Below are 19,636 nucleotides of genomic sequence, written 5' to 3'. Positions count from 1 at the left end.
TCTCTGGTTCCTCTGCCTTTTCTAAAACCAGCTTCAACATCAGGAAGTTCACGGTTCACGTATTGCTGAAGCCTGGCTTGGAGAATTTTGAGCATTACTTTACTAGCATGTCAGATGAGTGCAATTGGGCAGTAGTTTGAGCATTCTTTGGCATTGCCTTTCTTTGGGATTGGAATGAAAATTGACCTTTTCCAGTCCTGTGGCCACTGCTGAGTTTTCCAAATCTGCTGGCATGTTGAGTGCAGTACTTTCACAGCATCATCTTTCAGGATTTGAAATAGCTCAACTGGAATTCCATCACCTCCACTAGCTTTGATCATGTGATGCTTTCTAAGGTCCACTTGACTTCACATTCCAGGATGTCTGGCTCTAGGTGAGTGATCACACCATCGTGATTATCTGGGTTGGGAAGATCTTTTTTGTACAGTTCTTCTGTGTATTCTTGCCACCTCTTCTTAATATCTTCTGCCTCTGTTAGGTCCATTACATTTCTGTCCTTTATCGAGCCCATCTTTGCATGAAATGTTCCCTTGTTATCTCTAATTTTCTTGAAGAGATCTCTAGTCTTTCCCATTCTGTTGTTTTCCTCTATTTCTTTGCACTGATTGCTGAGGAAGGCTTTCTTATCTCTTCTTGCTCTTCTTTGAAAGTCTGCTTTCAGATGCTTATAGCTTTCCTTTTCTCCTTTGCTTTTCACTTCTCTTCTTTTCACAGCTATTTGTAAGGCCTCCCCAGACAGCCATTTTGCTTTTTTGCATTTCTTTTCCATGGGGATGGTCTTGATCCCTGTCTCCTGTACAATGTCACGAACCTCCATCCATAGTTCTTCAGGCACCCTATGTATCAGATCTAGTCCCTTAAATCTATTTCTCACTTCCACTGTATAATCATAAGGGATTTGATTTAGGTCATACCTGAATGGTCTAGTGGTTTTCCCTACTTTCTTCAATTTAAGTCTGAATTTGGCAATAAGGAGTTCATGATCTGAGCCACAGTCAGCTCCCGGTCTTGTTTTTGCTGACTGTATAGAGCTTCTCCATCTTTGGCTGCAAAGAATATAATCAATCTGATTTCGGTGTTGACCATCTTGTGAAACTGTTTATAGGGTTTGGTAATGTACAAATAAATGGCCTGGTGACTCAGTCAGTAAAGAATCAGCCTGCAATGCAGAAGACCCAAATTTGATCCGTGGGTTAGAAACATCCCCTAGAGAACGAAATGGCAACCCACTTCAGTATTCTTGCTTAGAACATCCCATGAATAGAGGAGACTGGTGGCTATAGTCCATGGGGTCACAAGAGTTGTGCACAACTTAACAACTAAACCACCACCAAAGTACAAATAGAATCATATCCATAAAATTATTTTGATAAAAAGGTGATTTCCTTATGCATTCAAACTCTCCTTAATAACCTAGGAATCTGAAGACCAGTTTTCAGTCTGTGACTTGGTGATTACATAGATTCAAACCTAATTAAGGTTTATTGACTAATACCAATGTTAACAGCAGTGGTTAACAGTTGTAACAATGGCACTGGTTCCTCAAAGAGCTTTGTAAAAAAAAAAAAAACTATTTATTTGGCTGTCTTTCGGTCTTGGTTGCATAGTTCAAGGTCTTTCATTAATGTGTATGGACTCTCTAGTTGTGGTGTATTGGTTAAGTGCTTCTCTGCATGTGGTATCTTAGTTCCCCAGCCAGAGATCAAACCCTTGCATCACAAGGTAGATTCTTAACCACTGAACCACCAATAAAATCCCAACAAAGAGCTTTTAAATGACCTTTGGAAGGGCTGGCCCATGACCTCTGTTCTCTCACTAGTGTCTCTACCTAATACCAGGAATAAGCTCCATCACACAGAAAGGAAAATTGGTAGAAACTCAGAAAGGATATCAGTGTACCGATTGTTACAAAATCCCAGAGAAGATAATAAATTCTCTCTGGATTGCTGGTGAAAGTTACAGCTAGGAAGTAACACATGAACTGTGTTTGATGGGTCCATGGCATGGGGAGGGAGAGCTTTTTAGACAGAGGAACAGCATGGCAAACTCTTAGATGATGAAAAGGGCAGGTGTAGCAAAGAGTGAATGTAATGCCAGACTGTGAAAGGAATTTTGAGTTCAGTTTTGGGTAGCATCTTGGTTTTTTCTCTTTCATTGTTTTTTGTTATTGTTTTTTTTTTTTTTTTCAGGTATTTGGATTTTTGTTGTGTTGGGAAAAAAATGAACTATACCTGCACTGGTATCATAAGGTAGGACATCTGAATCTTCATAGGAGATCTGAAACAAGGACTAGCACTAAGTATTAAATACAGAGCCTCCCTTTCTTTGTCTCCCTTAGAAACAAGAGACCTGCTTACACTGTCTCAACTGAAATCATTCAGTTTCTAACATGTGGAACTGGCTTACTGACCAAGCTGAACCCAAACTTTATTTTTTCTCACTACTCCATGTTAAACTCATTCTGTGATTCTGTTCTTCCCATTCCCATAAAATCCTGTGCAAACTCCATTGTTTTCCCAGTCCTTTATAGTCACAGAACTTTCTTATTTCAGTCATTAAGAATTTTAGTTTACTGTAGTAGACCGAGCTTTCCTGATGGCTCAGCGGTAAAGAATTCTGCAATGCAGGAGACACAGGAGACGCAGGTTCAATTTCTAGGTCAAGAAGATCCCCTGGAGGAGGGCATGGCAACCCACTCCAGTATTCTTGCCTGAAGAATACTGGTGGACTGCAGTCCATCGGGTCACAAAGAGTCAGACCTTGTTGTAACCTAAATGGGAAGGAAATCCAAAAAAGTGGGGATATTTGTATACATACAGCTGATTCCCTTTGCTGTACAATAGAAACTAACACAATCTTGTAAAGCAACTATATTCTAATAAAATTTTTAAAAATAAACAATGTATGGCAAAACCAATACAGTATTGTAAAGCAGAATAAAGTAAAAATAAAAATTAAAAAAATAAAATAAAATGTAAAAAAAATAAAATAAAACTAATCATATTCTAATTTTAGTGTACATACTTAAAAGCAATATACTTCTTATTTATTTTACCATTTTATTGAGATATAATCAACATGTATTTCTCTAACATAATGTTCATATTTCAGTCATAAGGAAACAAAAATAATATACAAGCAAAAATTTAATTTAAAAAATAAATAAATAAAAATTTACTGTCAGTAACAAAGGATCCATATCTGGTCTGAGGAAGCAGGTATCACTGACCCAACATCTGAAGACATGCAGCTCATTTCTAACATGCAGCTCATTTCCTTCCTCATTTTGTTCTGCCATGGGCTTGAGCATCTCTAGCACAGCCCCTTGCTATTTATAGGCTTTCAGGTATGGCTTTGATACCATTCCTTGTATTTCCTAAAATCCAGGAACATGTCAAACTCTGAGTGGTCCCCTTAAATTTCCTTTTACTCAAAAGGGAAGCATGAACTGAAAATGCAAATTTAAGAGTTAGAATGAATGGAAATTGAAATCGCAAGATCATACAGGGAAACAGGAAATTGAAGAGTGAACATATAGGCCTTACTGAGATCCTGTGGGTTTTGGAGTTGGGACACCATGAGCAGTTAGTCACTACCAAGAGAATCTATGGGTTAAACTATGCTAATTACTATTCCAGGCTTGTGTATATTACAGAAACCACGCTTACGTTGTCTCTGTCAGTGAGTGCTGCTACTTGGCATCTGCCTAGCAGAATCTTATCATTGCCTTTGAACTCAGGAAGCCAGTTTCAATGGCAGCACTTCTCACCTTTATCCAGGCATAAAGGATGGCCACTACAGTGCTTTTCAAGGATGCTGACACTTTCCTTACCAATGTGTTTCTCAGTGTCCTCTGAGACCTCCCATAGAGCATGATATAGAGTGGCTTAGCTCATCATAGGTGATATTAACAGCATTCCAGTAACCTTTTCTCAATAAGTCATTAGATTCTTTCTTCCATATTACACTAAGAAATTGCTGGTGTCCCAGTTTTATAAAGTATGTGCTACTATTGAGCTGAAACTCCAATACTTTGGCCACCTGATGCGAAGAGCTGACTCATTTGAAAAGACCCTGATGCTGGGTAAGATTGAGGGCAGGAGGAGAAGGGGGCGACAGAGGATGAGATGGTTGGATGGCATCACTGACTCAACGGACATGAGTTTGGGCAAACTCTGGAAGTTGGTGATGGACAGGGAGGCCTGGTGTGCCGCAGTTCATGGGGTTGCAAAGAGTCGGACATGACTGAGTGACTGAACTGAACTGAACTATTGAGCCAAGGTTTCAGATACACAAACAGAACCACTCTGAGATGCATAATACCTGAATGCTGATACACTGAATTTAGAATCTCTGGTAAGTGCACATGTATCAGTAAATTCAGCCTGGTTTAATATCACTATTTTCTCCTTGTCTAGCATCCTTAATATTACATTGTTTTTTCCTTGGCAAGCATCCTCAGAATCAATTCTGACACATATTCTACAGGATTTTTGTTAATAAATCTAACAAAGCCATTATCTCTTCAGGTATTCTGTGATCTAATTCCAGTTACGAATGCATAGCCAATGAGAAGTGGTGGAGCTGGTTATTAGAGGAGTTGGAATACCCTTGGAAGATGACTAATTTGTGTGGACCTTTAAACCCTTGGCCTTTAAGTCTCCCTGGCAAGGGAGTTTCTTTAGGGCTTGGAATTTCAGTGTGAAAAGAGTAAACCTGGAAGGAAAGAGTTAGCAATCAGGCCTATAGTGTATCCCCTTCTACTTAAGTGTGCTCAGAGAACAATGAATGACCTCAATTAAAACTCTTTATTTAAAAAAATCTATATATAACTAATAACCCAACCTCCTAATAAACATACTAAAGATATTTATTAGTCAAAAGATAATGGAGAGTCCTTATCTATGGAAATTTCTAGGAGGATCTAAATTGGTATATCTAGGTTGCTACAATAAGTAAACTTACCTGGAATTTATAGATTTGTAAGGTGGGAAGCATGGCTGGCTGAAGTTGTGCAGTTAACAAAATATATTTTTTTAAAAATGATGCACCATAACCCAAAAGATTCCTTCTGTGGAGAAATGTTTCCACATACTTTGCTTAAAACACACCTCACAGGTTGAGTCCCAGACCAGAATATATCGTAATGTAGGAAAGACCTTTTTATGAATAGCTATTTTTGACAGACCTCCAAGGGAAACTGTTTTATCTGTACCTTATAATTGCCTTAAATCATTAGTAAAGCTTGGTATGGAATAAAATCACAGAATTGCAAGAGATTTAGGTGAGTCTCATTCATCTATTAAAGTTTGTATTGTGATGCATTTGGTTTGCTAATAAGCTATGTAAGATTTTAATATCTACATAGACCTATGTATAGAAGCATTTGGAATGTCATTTTTGTTTCCTATAATGTCCTTGTTGAGTGTGAATATCAGTGTTTTTGTTGGCTTCAAAAAACAAGTTCGAGAAAATTCCCTCTTTATTCTTTGGAAGAGTTTTTTAAAGTTGAAATATTTCTTCCTTAAATGTTTGAAAAATTAACCCTGAGGGCAGCAAGGCCTGGAGTTTCTTTTATGAGGTTTAATTACAGATTCAGTTACTTTCATAGATAAAGAATTATGGAGGAATGGAAACCAAGTCCTGTCTAGAGGGCTACATACATATAGAAAACTATCTATGTGAAGGGAGGCAGTTAAAGTTATGTATTCTTGGTCTCGATGTTCATTTCTTATGACCAAATATAGTTTTCTGGCCAGCAGGGTTTTTTCATCTGTTAACCAAATATTTATAGAAAGTTTACTATGTGTCAGACATTCTAAAGACAATAAATATATAATCATGAACATTATCCCTGATTTCATAAAGCTTATAGTCTATTTGGGGAAAGCATACATTGAACAAAATACTGTTTACCTGAGATTGTATTGAGTCATATTTTTAAAAAGAGAATATTTGTAATGGCTACTGTTGAAACTAAATGAGACATGCTAAGCAATGTTGAGGGCCAAGCTGACATGGAGATAATAAATCAGTAAAGGAATCAGACCACATAGCTGTGTAGGTTTGTTTGTTTTCCAACCATGGTGCACAAAAAAGACTTCACAGCAAAGGTGGATTATTAGATCCATGGACTATTAAAGAATGGTTAGATTAAAAAAGATGAGGAAATGAGGTCCCTGAAACTGTGAGTACATACATGGCAATCCACTCCAGTATTCTTGGCTGGAGAATCCCATGGACAAAGGAGACTGGCAGGCTACAGTTCATAGGGTTGCAAAGAGTCGGATATGACTGAAGTGACTTATCACACACTCATGCACATTTCCCAAGGACAGTTCTGATCCAAGATTAGTGTCTAAAAGTCAAAGTGAAAGTTGCTCAGTTGTGTCCAACTCTTTGTGACCCCATGGACTATATAGTCCATGGAATTCTCCAGGCCAAAATACTGGAATGGGTAGCCTTTTCCCTTCTCCAGAGGATCTTCCAAACCCACGGATAGAACCAAGGTGTCCTGCATTAAGGGAAGATTCTTTACCAGCTGAGCCACAAGGGAAGCCCAAGAAAAATGGGTAGTCTATCCCTTCTCCAGTGGATCTTCCCAACCCAGGAATCAAACTGGGGTCTCCTTCACTGCGGGCAGATTATTTAACAACTGAGCTATCAGGGAAGGCCCAAAGAAGTCAAGATATTCTTTTTATTTCCCTAGATCATGGTTCTGATAGTGATTCTGTTTTGCTCGTTTTTGATGTGGATTTTATTAACTTTTTGGAGAGAGAGATGGCTCACCATTGGGCTGTCACTGCAGGTAAGCACCATCCTTAGTAGTAGCCCTGTCTGTCCAGATGTGTTCAGCCTGACTTTTGGCTTTCTCTCAGGTCTTTGCTCCCTACATACACCTGAGCAGCATATCTGCAATGGTTTTGCTTTCCTGGCCTGTGGCCTTCTACTTGATCCATTTGGAAGGAGAAGGTATGTCCTAAGGGTGGAACTTTCCCTGATTCTTCCAGCTCTGACTTTAGCTAATGTACTTCACTCAGCCAAACAAGGTTGATAGATAGCCAGCACTGTAGCTTTTTGAAATTCATTTAGCTTGTTACTCAGGCATGCTTCTGGTCAAACTCACAACCCTACATGGCCTGTCATAGCATTTCTCTGATCAGACAGGCCCTCTTCTAAAAAGGGATTCTCCTTCTAGAAAAATAAGAATTTTCTCTCTATTGTTATACATTGACTGTCTGGGAATAGGTTGAAGTAGTTGTGGGGAGGGTAGAGGGAATTTTAATTTTATTTGACCAGTGATGGTACAAGTCAGAGTTCTTTTAGTTTGTATTCAAATATTACTGTTTTCAACTCTAGAACCAAGTACAGATATCCCCTGGACACATCTTAGTACTTCAAAACAGTCCCCAGTGAAATATCATGGAAACAAACAAGAGTCAAGAGCTGTATATGAAACTATTTTGAGAATGGAGTTCTCTCTCAGCACACTTACTGAGAAACCAGGAGGACCTTCTTCTATGTCTTTTTTTTCACTGCTGGTTAAATAGGGAGTGCTTGCTTCCTGACTTGTGCAAGGATGCAGGAAAAAGAAAAACTCGATCGGTAGTGTTGTCATTGAGTGTACACGTGTGTATGTGCATGTGACCAGTGTGTTTTAGGAAATGTTTCTGGGGGCAAGGACTCACAGGGCACAAAAATGACTCTTTTGTTTTTCATTTCCTGAATTTTAGCTAGAATGAGAAGAAACCAGAATACTAGTGAAAGAAGAAGAAACAAGTGGTGTAATATGCTCACAAAGTTGAGAGGTTAGAGCTGGCAGATCTAGATTTGAAAGCAACATAGGTGGTAATTTTAAAATGTACAAATGGGTAAAATCCTCCAAGATCTAAAATAGTATGTGTTGGGGAGTGGCCAGTGATAACAGGTATTATGGTCAGGCTGTGTGTGTGTGTCTGTGTATGTGTTTGTGTGTATATTTAAGAGATGAATGAGGAGAAAGAGAGAAGTGTCTACTATTTACTGAGAACCTATGATGAGTCAACACTGTCATATTAATTACATGAGACAGATGTTAGTAGCAAAATAATTCCATTTTTCAGAATGAGAAAAGTAAAGATCCGAAGAGGTTAAACAACATGTCTAAGTCATAAAATTAGAAAATAGTAGTCTCGCTTTGAACTTGGATTTCTTTTAGCTAGTATCCCTTCTACTATCCCTCACTGCCTTCAGTACAGGGGCATTTTAGGCTGATCCTTAAGGGCTTGAGGACTTTCTCAGAACTAACCAAACTACTCCTCCTTCTGAGAAGTTATTCCTTAACATTCCCTCTCCTTCTACCTCCTGAACAACTCATTCCCTTGTAAATTTGCAATTGCAATAATTTTGACTTAATAACACTTTTTATTTGAATAGTTCTTTACTTTCAAGTCACTGAAAGAATATGGGGATATGACAGAAATTGAGAGTAAATCAATGAGTCCACAGATTCAATGAACCCATGCACTCGGTATTTACGGACTGTTGTTTTGGGGATAGTTATTTGCTTGGGATGGTTCTGCATTCCTCTTTTCTTTTTTGTCACTTTCTCCTTCCAACTTTTTCAGTTCTGCAAGTGGTTGTTGGATTGCCCTTCCTTCTTATCCTTTTATGTCTGTATGTGGTGCCATTTGGGACTTACTCTCCCTGTGTTCAAGAGAAGGATAAATTAGCACCCAAGCCGGACTTCTTTGGTCATAGAGGTGCACCCATGGTAGGTCTGAGCATGACGGATGTGGGTAAGTACAGATGTGCATGAGTGCGGATGAGACAATGGCGCATCAGATCCAGGAGCCCCTGGAGAAGTAAAGGGCTGGCTTGAGATGACAGGAATAAGGAGTTAAGTGTAGAAGTTGGACTTGAACCCAGGTCACCTAATTCTCAGTCTTTTTTCTCTTTATTGTGCCCAGTGACATTGCCTCAGATGAGCCAAATCCCCAAGTCAGGTTCAATAGAGTAGAATGTAGGCAGATTCTTTAAAGAAAGAGCCAAGGGAACGAAACTCTGCTTCCTAAAGTCTTTTCATTTCTGGGACCCTCCCTACCCTACAAGGGAAGTTGGCAGTAAAGACTGTGAGATTAAAGGCCTGATGTCCTTTTCTTACACAGCTGGGACCTGAGAATACCATAATGTCCTTTGAGAAAGCTGTTGAACAAGGGGCCCATGGACTGGAGAGTGACGTGCAAATAAGGTAGGAAAGAAGGGGCCAGGGTGAGAGGAGAAAAGACCAATGCCATGGACGACTCCAGCCTGGCCCAGGCTGTAGAGAGGGCAAGCCTGTGGGAGTTTCTCCCATGTCCACATGGGACATCTGCACATGACACACATACATGAACCACTTCTCCTTTACAAATCACATATCTGCAACCCCTACATTCTCAATCACAGGCTCATAGACCACTCTGTGTAGTCTCCACACATAGCTCAAATTTGTACCCCCTACAAACATGCTTATAACTCGTTCCCATGCCCTACCTTAGCAATCTATTTAATTAACATTCCCTGAGTACCTACTATGGTCCTACTATATCCTCCTTTTGAGTGCTGGGGAGAGGCAGATGAGTGAAATATAGTCCTGCCTAAGAGCTGTTCCCAGCCAGTGAAGGAGATAGGGCATGTTTACAAATAAATACAGTACAGGACCATGTGTGGTGAGGGCTGTCCAAAAAAGAATAAGGCAATGCAGTGGAACCTCAGTGGAGGAGGGTGAGTCCCCCTCCTACTCTGTGGAAAATGATCTTTGTGCTCAGAACTGTGTTTGTGTTGCACCTTGAAGGAAAAATAGTATTTTCCCAAGCAGAGATGGGGAATCTGGGTAGAGGCAATAGCTTAGCCAAAGGCATCCCAATGAGAAATAACAAGTTTGTGGATCAGTACATGATAAAGCCAGGATTAGGACTAGACTTCTTTATCCCAGACTAGGGTTCTTTTTTTTGTTTGTTTGTTTTGTTTTGTTTTGTTTTTTGAATGCTGTTTTTTTTTTTAAATTTTAAAATCTTTAATTCTTACATGCGTTCCGAAACATGAACCCCCCTCCCACTTCCCTCCCCATAACATCTCTCTGGGTCATCCCCATGCACCAGCCCCAAGCATGCTGTATCCTGCGTCAGACATAGACTGGCGATTCGATTCTTACATGATAGTATACATGTTAGAATGCCATTCTCCCAAATCATCCCACCCTCTCCCTCTCCCTCTGAGTCCAAAAGTCTGTTATACACATCTGTGTCTTTTTTGTTGTCTTGCATACAGGGTCGTCATTGCCATCTTTCTAAATTCCGTATATATGTGTTAGTATACTGTATTGGTGTTTTTCTTTCTGGCTTACTTCACTCTGTATAATCGGCTCCAGTTTCATCCATCTCATCAGAACTCATTCAAATGAATTCTTTTTAATGGCTGAGTAATACTCCATTGTGTATATGTACCACAGCTTGCTTATCCATTCATCTGCTGATGGACATCTAGGTTGTTTCCATGTCCTGGCTATTATAAACAGTGCTGCGATGAACATTGGGGTACATGTGTCTCTTTCAATTCTGGTTTCCTCGGTGTGTATGCCCAATAGTGGGATTGCTGGGTTATAAGGCAGTTGTTTGCAATTTTTTAAGGAATCTCCACACTGTTCTCCATAGTGGCTGTGCTAGTTTGCATTCCCACCAACAGTGTAGGAGGGTTCTCCACACCCTCTCCAGCATTTATTGCTTGCAGATTTTTGGATCGCAGCCATTCTGACTGGTGTGAAATGGTACCTCATTGTGGTTTTGATTTGCATTTCTCTAATAATGAGTGATGTTGAGCATCTTTTCATGTTTGTTAGCCATCCGTATGTCTTCTTTGGAGAAATGTCTATTTAGTTCTTTGGCCCATTTTTTGATTGGGTCGTTTATTTTTCTGGAATTGAGCTGCATAAGTTGCTTGTATATTTTTGAGATTAGTTGTTTGTCAGTTGCTTCATTTGCTATTATTTTCTCCCATTCAGAAGGCTGTCTTTTCACCTTGCTTATATTTTCCTTTGTTGTGCAGAAGCTTTTAATTTTAATTAGATCCCATTTGTTTATTTTTGCTTTTATTTCCAGAATTCTGGGAGGTGGATCATAGAGGATCCTGCTGTGATTTATGTCGGAGAGTGTTTTGCCTATGTTCTCCTCTAGGAGTTTTATAGTTTCTGGTCTTACATTTAGATCTTTAATCCATTTTGAGTTTATTTTTGTGTATGGTGTTAGAAAGTGATCTAGTTTCATTCTTTTACAAGTGGTTAACCAGTTTTCCCAGCACCACTTGTTAAAGAGATTGTCTTTACTCCATTGTATATTCTTGCCTCCTTTGTCAAAGATAAGGTGTCCATATGTGTGTGGATTTATCTCTGGGCTTTCTATTTTGTTCCATTGATCTATATGTCTGTCTTTGTGCCAGTACCATACTGTTTTGATGACTGTGGCTTTGTAGTAGAGCCTGAAGTCAGGCAAGTTGATTCCTCCAGTTCCATTCTTATTTCTCAAGATTGCTTTGGCAATCGAGGTTTTTTGTATTTCCATACAAATCTTGAAATTATTTGTTCTAGTTCTGTGAAAAATATGGCTGGTAGCTTGATAGGGATTGCATTGAATTTGTAAATTGCTTTGGGTAGTATACTCATTTTCACTGTATTGATTCTTCCGATCCATGAACATGGTATATTTCTCCATCTATTAGTGTCCTCTTTGATTTCTTTCATCAGTGTTTTATAGTTTTCTATATATAGGTCTTTAGTTTCTTTAGGTAGATATATTCCTAAGTATTTTATTCTTTTCGTTGCAATGGTGAACGGAATTGTCAGACTAGGGTTCTTGACATTATCTGACAGTGGTGTTAATCAGCTGTTTCATGCAGGATATTTTAAGCAGAATTGAAACGATGTTCTTTCAGAGCTTCTGGGTTCATTGTGCAAGTGCCTAGAGGTCATGGCCTAATGTGGTCATGATGCTGAGCCAATGAGCTCCTGGCACATTTTCTTTCTCTCTTATCTTACTTATGACTTCACCTTCAGTGTAAATGACCCTTCAACCCTTCAGTTTCTCTGTGTCTTGATGTCTTCATTTCCCATTACCACCTCCTCCACATACCTCCACCATACACATTGATGATCATAATCTAGGTTTTATCACTAATAAATACTGCTTATCAGCCATAGTCTAGCCAGAACAGGAATAACACAGCAGTAACTACAACAGGAAAATGTAATATCAAGAATTACTAAGTAGTAAAATGGGGAAAGACTCTGATGCTGGGAGGGATTGGGGGCAGGAGGAGAAGGGGATGACAGAGGATGAGATGGCTGGATGGCATCACTGACTCGATGGACTTGAATCTGAGTGAACTCTGGGAGTTGGTGATGGACAGGGAGGCCTGGCATGCTGCGATTCATGGGGTTGCAAAGAGTCGGACACGACTGAGCAACTGAACTGAACTGGTCTATTGTATCATTTAAAGTTTATGTTTCCTTGTTAATTTTCTGTTTAGTTGATCTATCCATAGGTGTGAGTGGGGTATTAAAGTCTCCCACTACCATATTAACCATTTTTAAATGTATGCTTTAGTTGTAACATATATTATTTATCTGGAATTGAGCTGCAGGAGCTGCTTATATATTTTTGAGATTAATTCTTTGTCAGTTGCTTTGTTTGAAATTTAGAAAGATGGTAATGATGACCTTATATGCAAGACAGCAAAAGAGACACAGATGTAAAGAACAGCCTTTTGAACTCTGTGGGAGGAGGCTAGGGTGGGATGATTTGAGAGAATAACATTGAAACGTATATATTATCATATGTGAAACAGATCACCAGTCCAGGTTCGATGCATGGGACAAGGTGCTCAGGGCTGGTGCACTAGGATGACCCTGAGGGGTGGGATGGAGAGGGAGGTGAGTGGGGGGTTCAGGATGGGGAACACATGTACACCCATGGCCGAGTCATGTCAGTGTATGGCAAAAACCACTACAATGTTGTAAAGTAATTAACCTCCAATTAAAATAAATTAATTAATTTAAAAAAATTTTTAACTTAAATAAAAATAAATAAAACATATATTATTTATAATATTGCCTAAACTTCAACTGTTTATCTCCAAAACTGTTTTTATCTTGTAAAACTGAAAGTCTGTACCCATTAAATAATACTTCCCAATGCCTCCTCCTCCTCAGCCCCAGACCCTGGCAATCCCATTCTGCTTTCTTCCTGTATGATTTTGTAGTCTGCAAATGTAGACTATTTCATGTAAGTGGAATCATACAGTATTTTTCGTACATTACTGGCTTATATCACTTAACATCTTGAAAGTTCATTCCCGTTGTTGGGGATGTTGCAGGATTTCCATCCTAAAAAGGATGAATGATATTCCTCTGTATGTATATACTACATTTGGTGTCTCCATTCGTCAGTTGATGGACACTTGTTGCTTCCAATTTTAGCTATAGTGAATAATGTAGTCATGAACATGGGTACATACATACCTCATTGAGAGACTGCTTTCAGTCTTTTGAGTGTATACCTAGAAGTGAGATGGATGGTAATTCTATTGTTCATTTTTTGAGGAATTGCCATTACTCTTTTCCAAAGTGGCTGTACCATCTTGAGTTCCCACCAACAGTGTACAAGGGTTCCAGTTTCTCCACATTCTCACCAATAACAAACAAACCTTGTTGGTTTCTGCTTTTTGGATAGGAGCTAGCTTAATCTTTGTGAGATGGCATCTCATTATAATTTTGATTTGCATTTCCCCAGTGATTGGTAATGTTGAGCTTCTTTTCATATAATTATTAGCCAGTCAAGTCTTCTTTAGACAGATTTGTAGTCAAGTCCTCTGCCCATTTTTGAATCAGGTTATTTGTTTTTTTGTTGCTGAGATTTAGGAGTTCTCTTTATATTCTGGACATTAATCCCTTATCACAAATATGATTTGCAAATATTTTCTTGTAGCTTATGGGTTGCCTTTTTAGGTTGTCAGTAGTATATTTTGATGTATAAATTTTTGATTCTCATGAAACCAATTTTTCTGATTTTTTCTTTGTTTTTGCCTCTACCTTTGTCATCATAGAAAAAAAAAATCATTGCCAAATCCAATGTCATGATTTTCCCCTATATTTTCATCTATGTTTTTGTATATGGTATTAATTTAAGTAAAGGCCTAGTTTCATTCTTTTCATGTGAATGTCCAGTTTTCCCAGAACAATTTGTGGAAAAGATGTCTTTTCCCTGTTGAATGGCCTTAGCACTCTTGTCAAAAATCATTTGACCATATATGTGAGGCTTTGTTTCCAGCCTCTTTATTAGTTTGTCTGTCTTTATGCCAGTACCACACTATTTTGATTACTGTTGCTTCATAGTAAGTTTTAAAATCAGGAAGTGTGAGTCCTCTACTTTTGTTCTTTTAAGATTCTTCTGACTGCTTGGGATTCCTTGTGATTCCTTATGAATTTTAGGTTGAATTTTTCTATTTCTTAATAGAAATGTTATTGAGATTTTGTCAATAGATTGCACTGAATCTGTAAGATTGCTTTGGATGGTATTGAAGTCATACCAATGTGAAGTCTTCCAGTCTATAAACATGAGATTATTTCCATTTATATGTGTCCTCTAACCTTCATTTCAGTAATGTTTTCTAGACTTCACTATATACATCTTTCACCTCCTTGTTTAATTCTTATGTACTTTATTCTTTTACTAAATGGATGCTAATGTAGTTGCTTTTCTAATTTCTTTTTCTGATTGTTCAAATCTTAGTATGTAGAAATGCAACTGACTTTTGTGTGTTGACTTAGATTCCTGCTGCTTCACTGAATTCATTCATTGGTTTTCTTTTATGTGTAATCTTAGAATTTTCTGTACATAAGATCATATCATCTAAAAACAGAAGTGATTTTATTTATTCCTTTTCAGTCTGTATGCATTTTATTTCCCTATGTTACCTAGTTGCTATGGCTAGAATTTCCAGGACTGTTATGAACAGGGGTCCTCAAAGCAGACATCCTTGCCTATTCCTAACCTTAGAGGAAAAGTTTTCAGTCTTACCACTGAGTACAGTGTTCACTCTGGATTTTTCATATATGTCTTTATATTGGGGTAGTTTCCTTTTTTTTTTCTTTTTAAAAATATTTATTTACTTGGCTGTATCTGAAATAGATGGGAATACTATACTACCTGACCTGCCTCTTGAGAAACCTGTATGCAGGTCAGGAAGCAACAGTTCGAACTGGACATGGAACAACAGACTGGTTCCAAATAGGAAAAGGAGTACGTCAAGGCTATATATTATCACCCTGCTTGTTTAACTTATATGCAGAGTACATCATGAGAAACACTGGGCTAGAGGAAGCACAAGCTGGAATCAAGTTTGCCGGGAGAAATATCAATAACCTCAGATATGAGATGACACCACCCTTATGGCAGAAAGTGAAGAAGAACTAAAGAGCCTGTTGATGAAAGTAAAATAGGAGAGTGGGAAAAGTTGGCTTGAAGCTCAACATTCAGAAAACTAAGATCATGACATCCGGTCCCATCACTTCATGGCAAATAGATGGGGAAACAGTGGAAACAGTGGCTGATTTTTTATTTTTCTGGGCTCCAAAATCACTGCGAATGGTGATTGCAGCCATGAAATTAAAAGATGCTTGCTCCTTGGAAGGAAAGTTATGACCAACCTAGATAGCGTATTAAAAAGCAGAGACATTATTTTGCCAACAAAGGTCCATCTAGTCAAGGCTATGGTTTTTCAGTATTCACGTATGGATGTGAGAGTTGGACTATAAAGAAAGCTGAGTGCAGAAGAATTGATGCCTTTGAACTGTGGTGTTGGAGAAGACTCTTGAGAGTTCCTTGGACTGCAAGGAGATCCAACCAGTCCATCCTAAAGGAGATCAGTCCTGGGTGTTCATTGGTAGGACTGATGCCAAAGCTGAAACTCCAATACTTTGGCCACCTGATGCGAAGAGCTGACTTATTTGAAAAGACCCTGATGCTGGGAAAGATTGAGGGCAGGAGGAGAAGGGGACGACAGAGGATGAGATGGTTGGATGGCATCACCGACTCAATGGACCTGAGTTTGAGTGAACTCCGGGAGTTGGTGATGGACAAGGAGGCCTGGAGTGCTGCAGTTCATGGGGTCACAAAGAGTCTGACACGACTGAGCGACTGAACTGAACCAGGTCTTAGTTGTGGCATGCAGTATCTTTGATCTTCATTGCAGCATGCAATATCCCCAGTTACCACATCCCAGATACTTTGTTGCAGCATGTGAACTCCCATTCACAGCATGCAGGATCTAGCTCCTGAACCCAGGATCAAAATCCAGCCCCCTGCATTGAGAACACAGAGTCCCAGCCACCAGACCACCAGTGAAGTCCCAGGAGTGGTTTCCTTCTATTTCTAGTCTGTTTAGTGTTTTTTATCATTAAATAGTATAGAATTTTGTCATATGCTTTTTCTGCATCAATTGTGATGGTCATTTTTCCCCTTTATTCTATCAATGTAGTATATGATGTTGATGGATTTTGATATGTTGAACTATTCTTGCGTGTCAGAATAAATTCCACTTCGTCATGGTCTATATTCCTGTTATTATACTGCTAAATTCTATTTGCTTGTATTTTGTTGAGGAGTTTTGCATCACTGTTCCTAAGGGATATTGATCTGTAATTTCCTTTTTTGAAGTGCTTGTCTAGCTTTGGTGTCTGGGTTACCTTATTAGACTCCTCACTTTTCTGCAGTCTTTTTTTATTCTCTTCCTCAGACTCAATAACCCATATTGTCCTATTTGCAAGGTCAGTGATTCTTTCTTCTGCCTGATTTAGTTTGCCTTTGAATCCTTCTAATCAATTTTTTTATTCACTTTTTCATTTTAGCTCCAAAATTTCTTTCTGCTTTCTTTTTAGGTTTTCTTAATCTCTTTATTAATATGTCCATTTTACTCATATATAACTTTTTAAACTTTATCTACAACTTCCTTTAGTTCTTTGAGTATCTTTAATATTTAATGTTTAGTATATCTTATATCAGCTCTTTTTCAGGGACAGTTTCTGTTGATTTACTTTTTGCCTTTTAATGGGCTGTACTTTCCTATTTTTTGTGTCTTGTGATTTCTGAAGATTTGAAAACCTGACAGATTGTATTATAATAGTTCTTAATGTGGGTATGTGTACGTGTACTCTTATATTTATCCTTCTTTGAATACATTAATATTCTTGGATGTATTGGTGCATAATTTTTATAAAGTTTTGGAGATTTTTTAAAAACTTTCATTTCCTCAGACTTTTTTTTCCTGTTCTTCCTTTCCTCTTAGGATTCCGATCACACATATATAATTTGGATAAATTATATTCCTACATCTGCAAATTCAGTGATCATCTATAATACCTAATCTGATAATAATTTCACCCAATGAAATTTTCATTTCAGCTATTATTCAGTAGCAAAATTCAGTTATTGAATTTTTACTTCCATGAAACTTTTTCATTTCAGCTCTGGAATTTCCCCTTATTTTTTATTTCCTACAAGTATGTCTTCATTATGTTCATATTTTCCTTTACATCTATTTTATACATCACTTATGTTTTGTATCATTTAACATCCTTATTTATTAATTTTACCATCTCTTTCCTTTCCAAGTTTCCCATTATTGGGTAATTTCTCCTGGTTATAGGTACATTTTTCTCCTTCTTTACCTATCATAGAAATTTTGTTTACATGCTGGAATTTGTGATTTTACCATGCTGGGTAGTAAATTTTCTTCTCCTTGAAAGAATTTTAGACTTTTGTTAGCATGCAGTTAAGTTGATTGAAGATTCTTTGGAGGCTTGCTTTTTTTTAATATAAATATATTTATTTTAATTGGAGGCTAATTACTTTACAATATTGTAGTGGTTTTGCCATACATTGACATACTTTTAAGTCCTTTAGTGGAAGTTCTAAAGTCATTCTAGTTTTAAATTATCCCCGTTTCAGAAGTGTAGCCCTCTGTAGTCTCTAGAGAATGCCTGAGTTATTACTGAGATCTGTGCACTCTCACTGGATGGAACTTGACTCATTCACACACCCAGTAGAAGCTGCCCAAACTGTCTTAGAATTTTCTGGTAATTTTTCTCAAAGTTGATCTTAGCAGGCTTCAAAGAATTTTACTCCACAAGGGTATCCTTTGATATTTATTCATATGTTGAAGGAAAATCTTTACATATTTCCCTAACAGTCTGCTTTTTAGCATAGCTCAATCTCCTGTGGAACTCTAATCCACAAAGTCTAGCTGTCTTGACCTCTCCTTCATCTAGTTTTTTTCTCATTTCAGCATAATTTCTGGGTCGCTTTTAGATTTTTCTTAGTACCACAGCCCAGTATTCACTTGCAAGAAGAAAACCTGGAGAATGGTAGAGGCTGTTTATTTGTTTACCTTTTCTCCAAAACCATCATGCTGTGCTCATTGTTGTCCATTGATTGAAAAAGTTATTTCCTTATTTTATCCAGTTTTCTAATTGTTTATGGGAAGGATGCTAAGTTTCAACCCTATTACTCTCTGATAGCCATTACAAAGTTCTCTTCTTAGGTATTTTAATGAGAAAAGAAGAAAGAGTCTCATAAAAACAGAGATTCTTCAAGGAAAACTTCAGAAAACAAAATTAGGACCTTTTCTAATGATACGACCTGATGTGAAGTGTCTAGGACAAGAAGTACTCACTCGTGGCAGGTGCCTGGCTGGAAAATAGGTCAGAGAAACAGAGGGAGATTGTCTGGGTGCCTACTTTCTATGACTCTGAAGACCACAGAGCATTGCCCCATCCTCACCCCATTCACTTTACTCTCAAGTCACTACTCTACCTTTCTCTCCATTCTAAAAAGTTCATGGATAGAGAAGTTATTCTTTCATCATAAACATTATTATTATACACCAGAAAAGGCTGATCCCTAGGGCATTAAAATATTGACATCAACTATGAATTACTGGTACCTTGGACTGCAAGGAGATCCAACCAGTCCACTCTAAAGGAGATCAGTCCTGGGTGTTCATTGGAAGGACTGATGCTAAAGCTGAAACTCCAATACTTTGGCCACCTCATGTGAAGAGTTGACTCATTGGAAAAGACCCTCATGCTGGGAGGGATTGGGGGCAGGAGGACAAGGGGACGACAGAGGATGCGATGGCTGGATGGCATCACCGACTCTATGGACATGAGTTTGAGTAAACTCCAGGAGTTGGTGATGGACAGGGAGGCCTGACGTGCTGTGATTCATGGGGTCGCAAAGAGTCAGACACAACTGAGTGACTGACCTGGACTGAACTGAACTGAACTGAACTTGCTGAGATTCGGTAGGAGTAAGACTTGTGACCCTGATGCACTTTCTGAGACCTCTGTCTGCCAAGAGGACTGAATTCAGTCTACTGACCCTTTCTCTTATTTTTCCCTTTGCATGCAGCCTGGATGAGGTGCCTTTCCTCATGCATGATTATGACCTGAGAAGAACAACCAATATCTTGGAAGTCATGCCAAATGCCTCTGATGAACAGAGTAGCTTTTTTTATTGGGATTTCCTGTCAACTCTGAATGCAGGCAAATGGTTTGCAGATTCATGGG

The 19,636-nt window shown here is 38.4% G+C and overlaps 1 protein-coding gene across 1 annotated transcript in view; it reads left to right on the top strand.

Moving 5' to 3' along the window:
• The window catches only part of GDPD4 (glycerophosphodiester phosphodiesterase domain containing 4), a 99,533-nt gene that overhangs the window by 16,368 nt on the left and 63,529 nt on the right, over nucleotides 1–19,636 (top strand). Inside the window, exons 4-10 of the mRNA XM_069553328.1 lie at nucleotides 2,190–2,249; nucleotides 6,710–6,808; nucleotides 6,879–6,972; nucleotides 7,734–7,808; nucleotides 8,607–8,752; nucleotides 9,147–9,229; nucleotides 19,479–19,635. Coding sequence (XP_069409429.1) covers nucleotides 2,190–2,249; nucleotides 6,710–6,808; nucleotides 6,879–6,972; nucleotides 7,734–7,808; nucleotides 8,607–8,752; nucleotides 9,147–9,229; nucleotides 19,479–19,635 — 714 coding nt within the window. The remainder of the gene's footprint in view (nucleotides 1–2,189; nucleotides 2,250–6,709; nucleotides 6,809–6,878; nucleotides 6,973–7,733; nucleotides 7,809–8,606; nucleotides 8,753–9,146; nucleotides 9,230–19,478; nucleotide 19,636) is intronic.

This window comes from Ovis canadensis, chromosome 15 (genome assembly GCF_042477335.2).
Source record: "Ovis canadensis isolate MfBH-ARS-UI-01 breed Bighorn chromosome 15, ARS-UI_OviCan_v2, whole genome shotgun sequence".
Classification (NCBI taxonomy): domain Eukaryota; kingdom Metazoa; phylum Chordata; class Mammalia; order Artiodactyla; family Bovidae; genus Ovis; species Ovis canadensis.
Note: the sequence above shows the minus strand (reverse complement) of the source record. Positions and strands in the feature narration are given on the sequence as shown.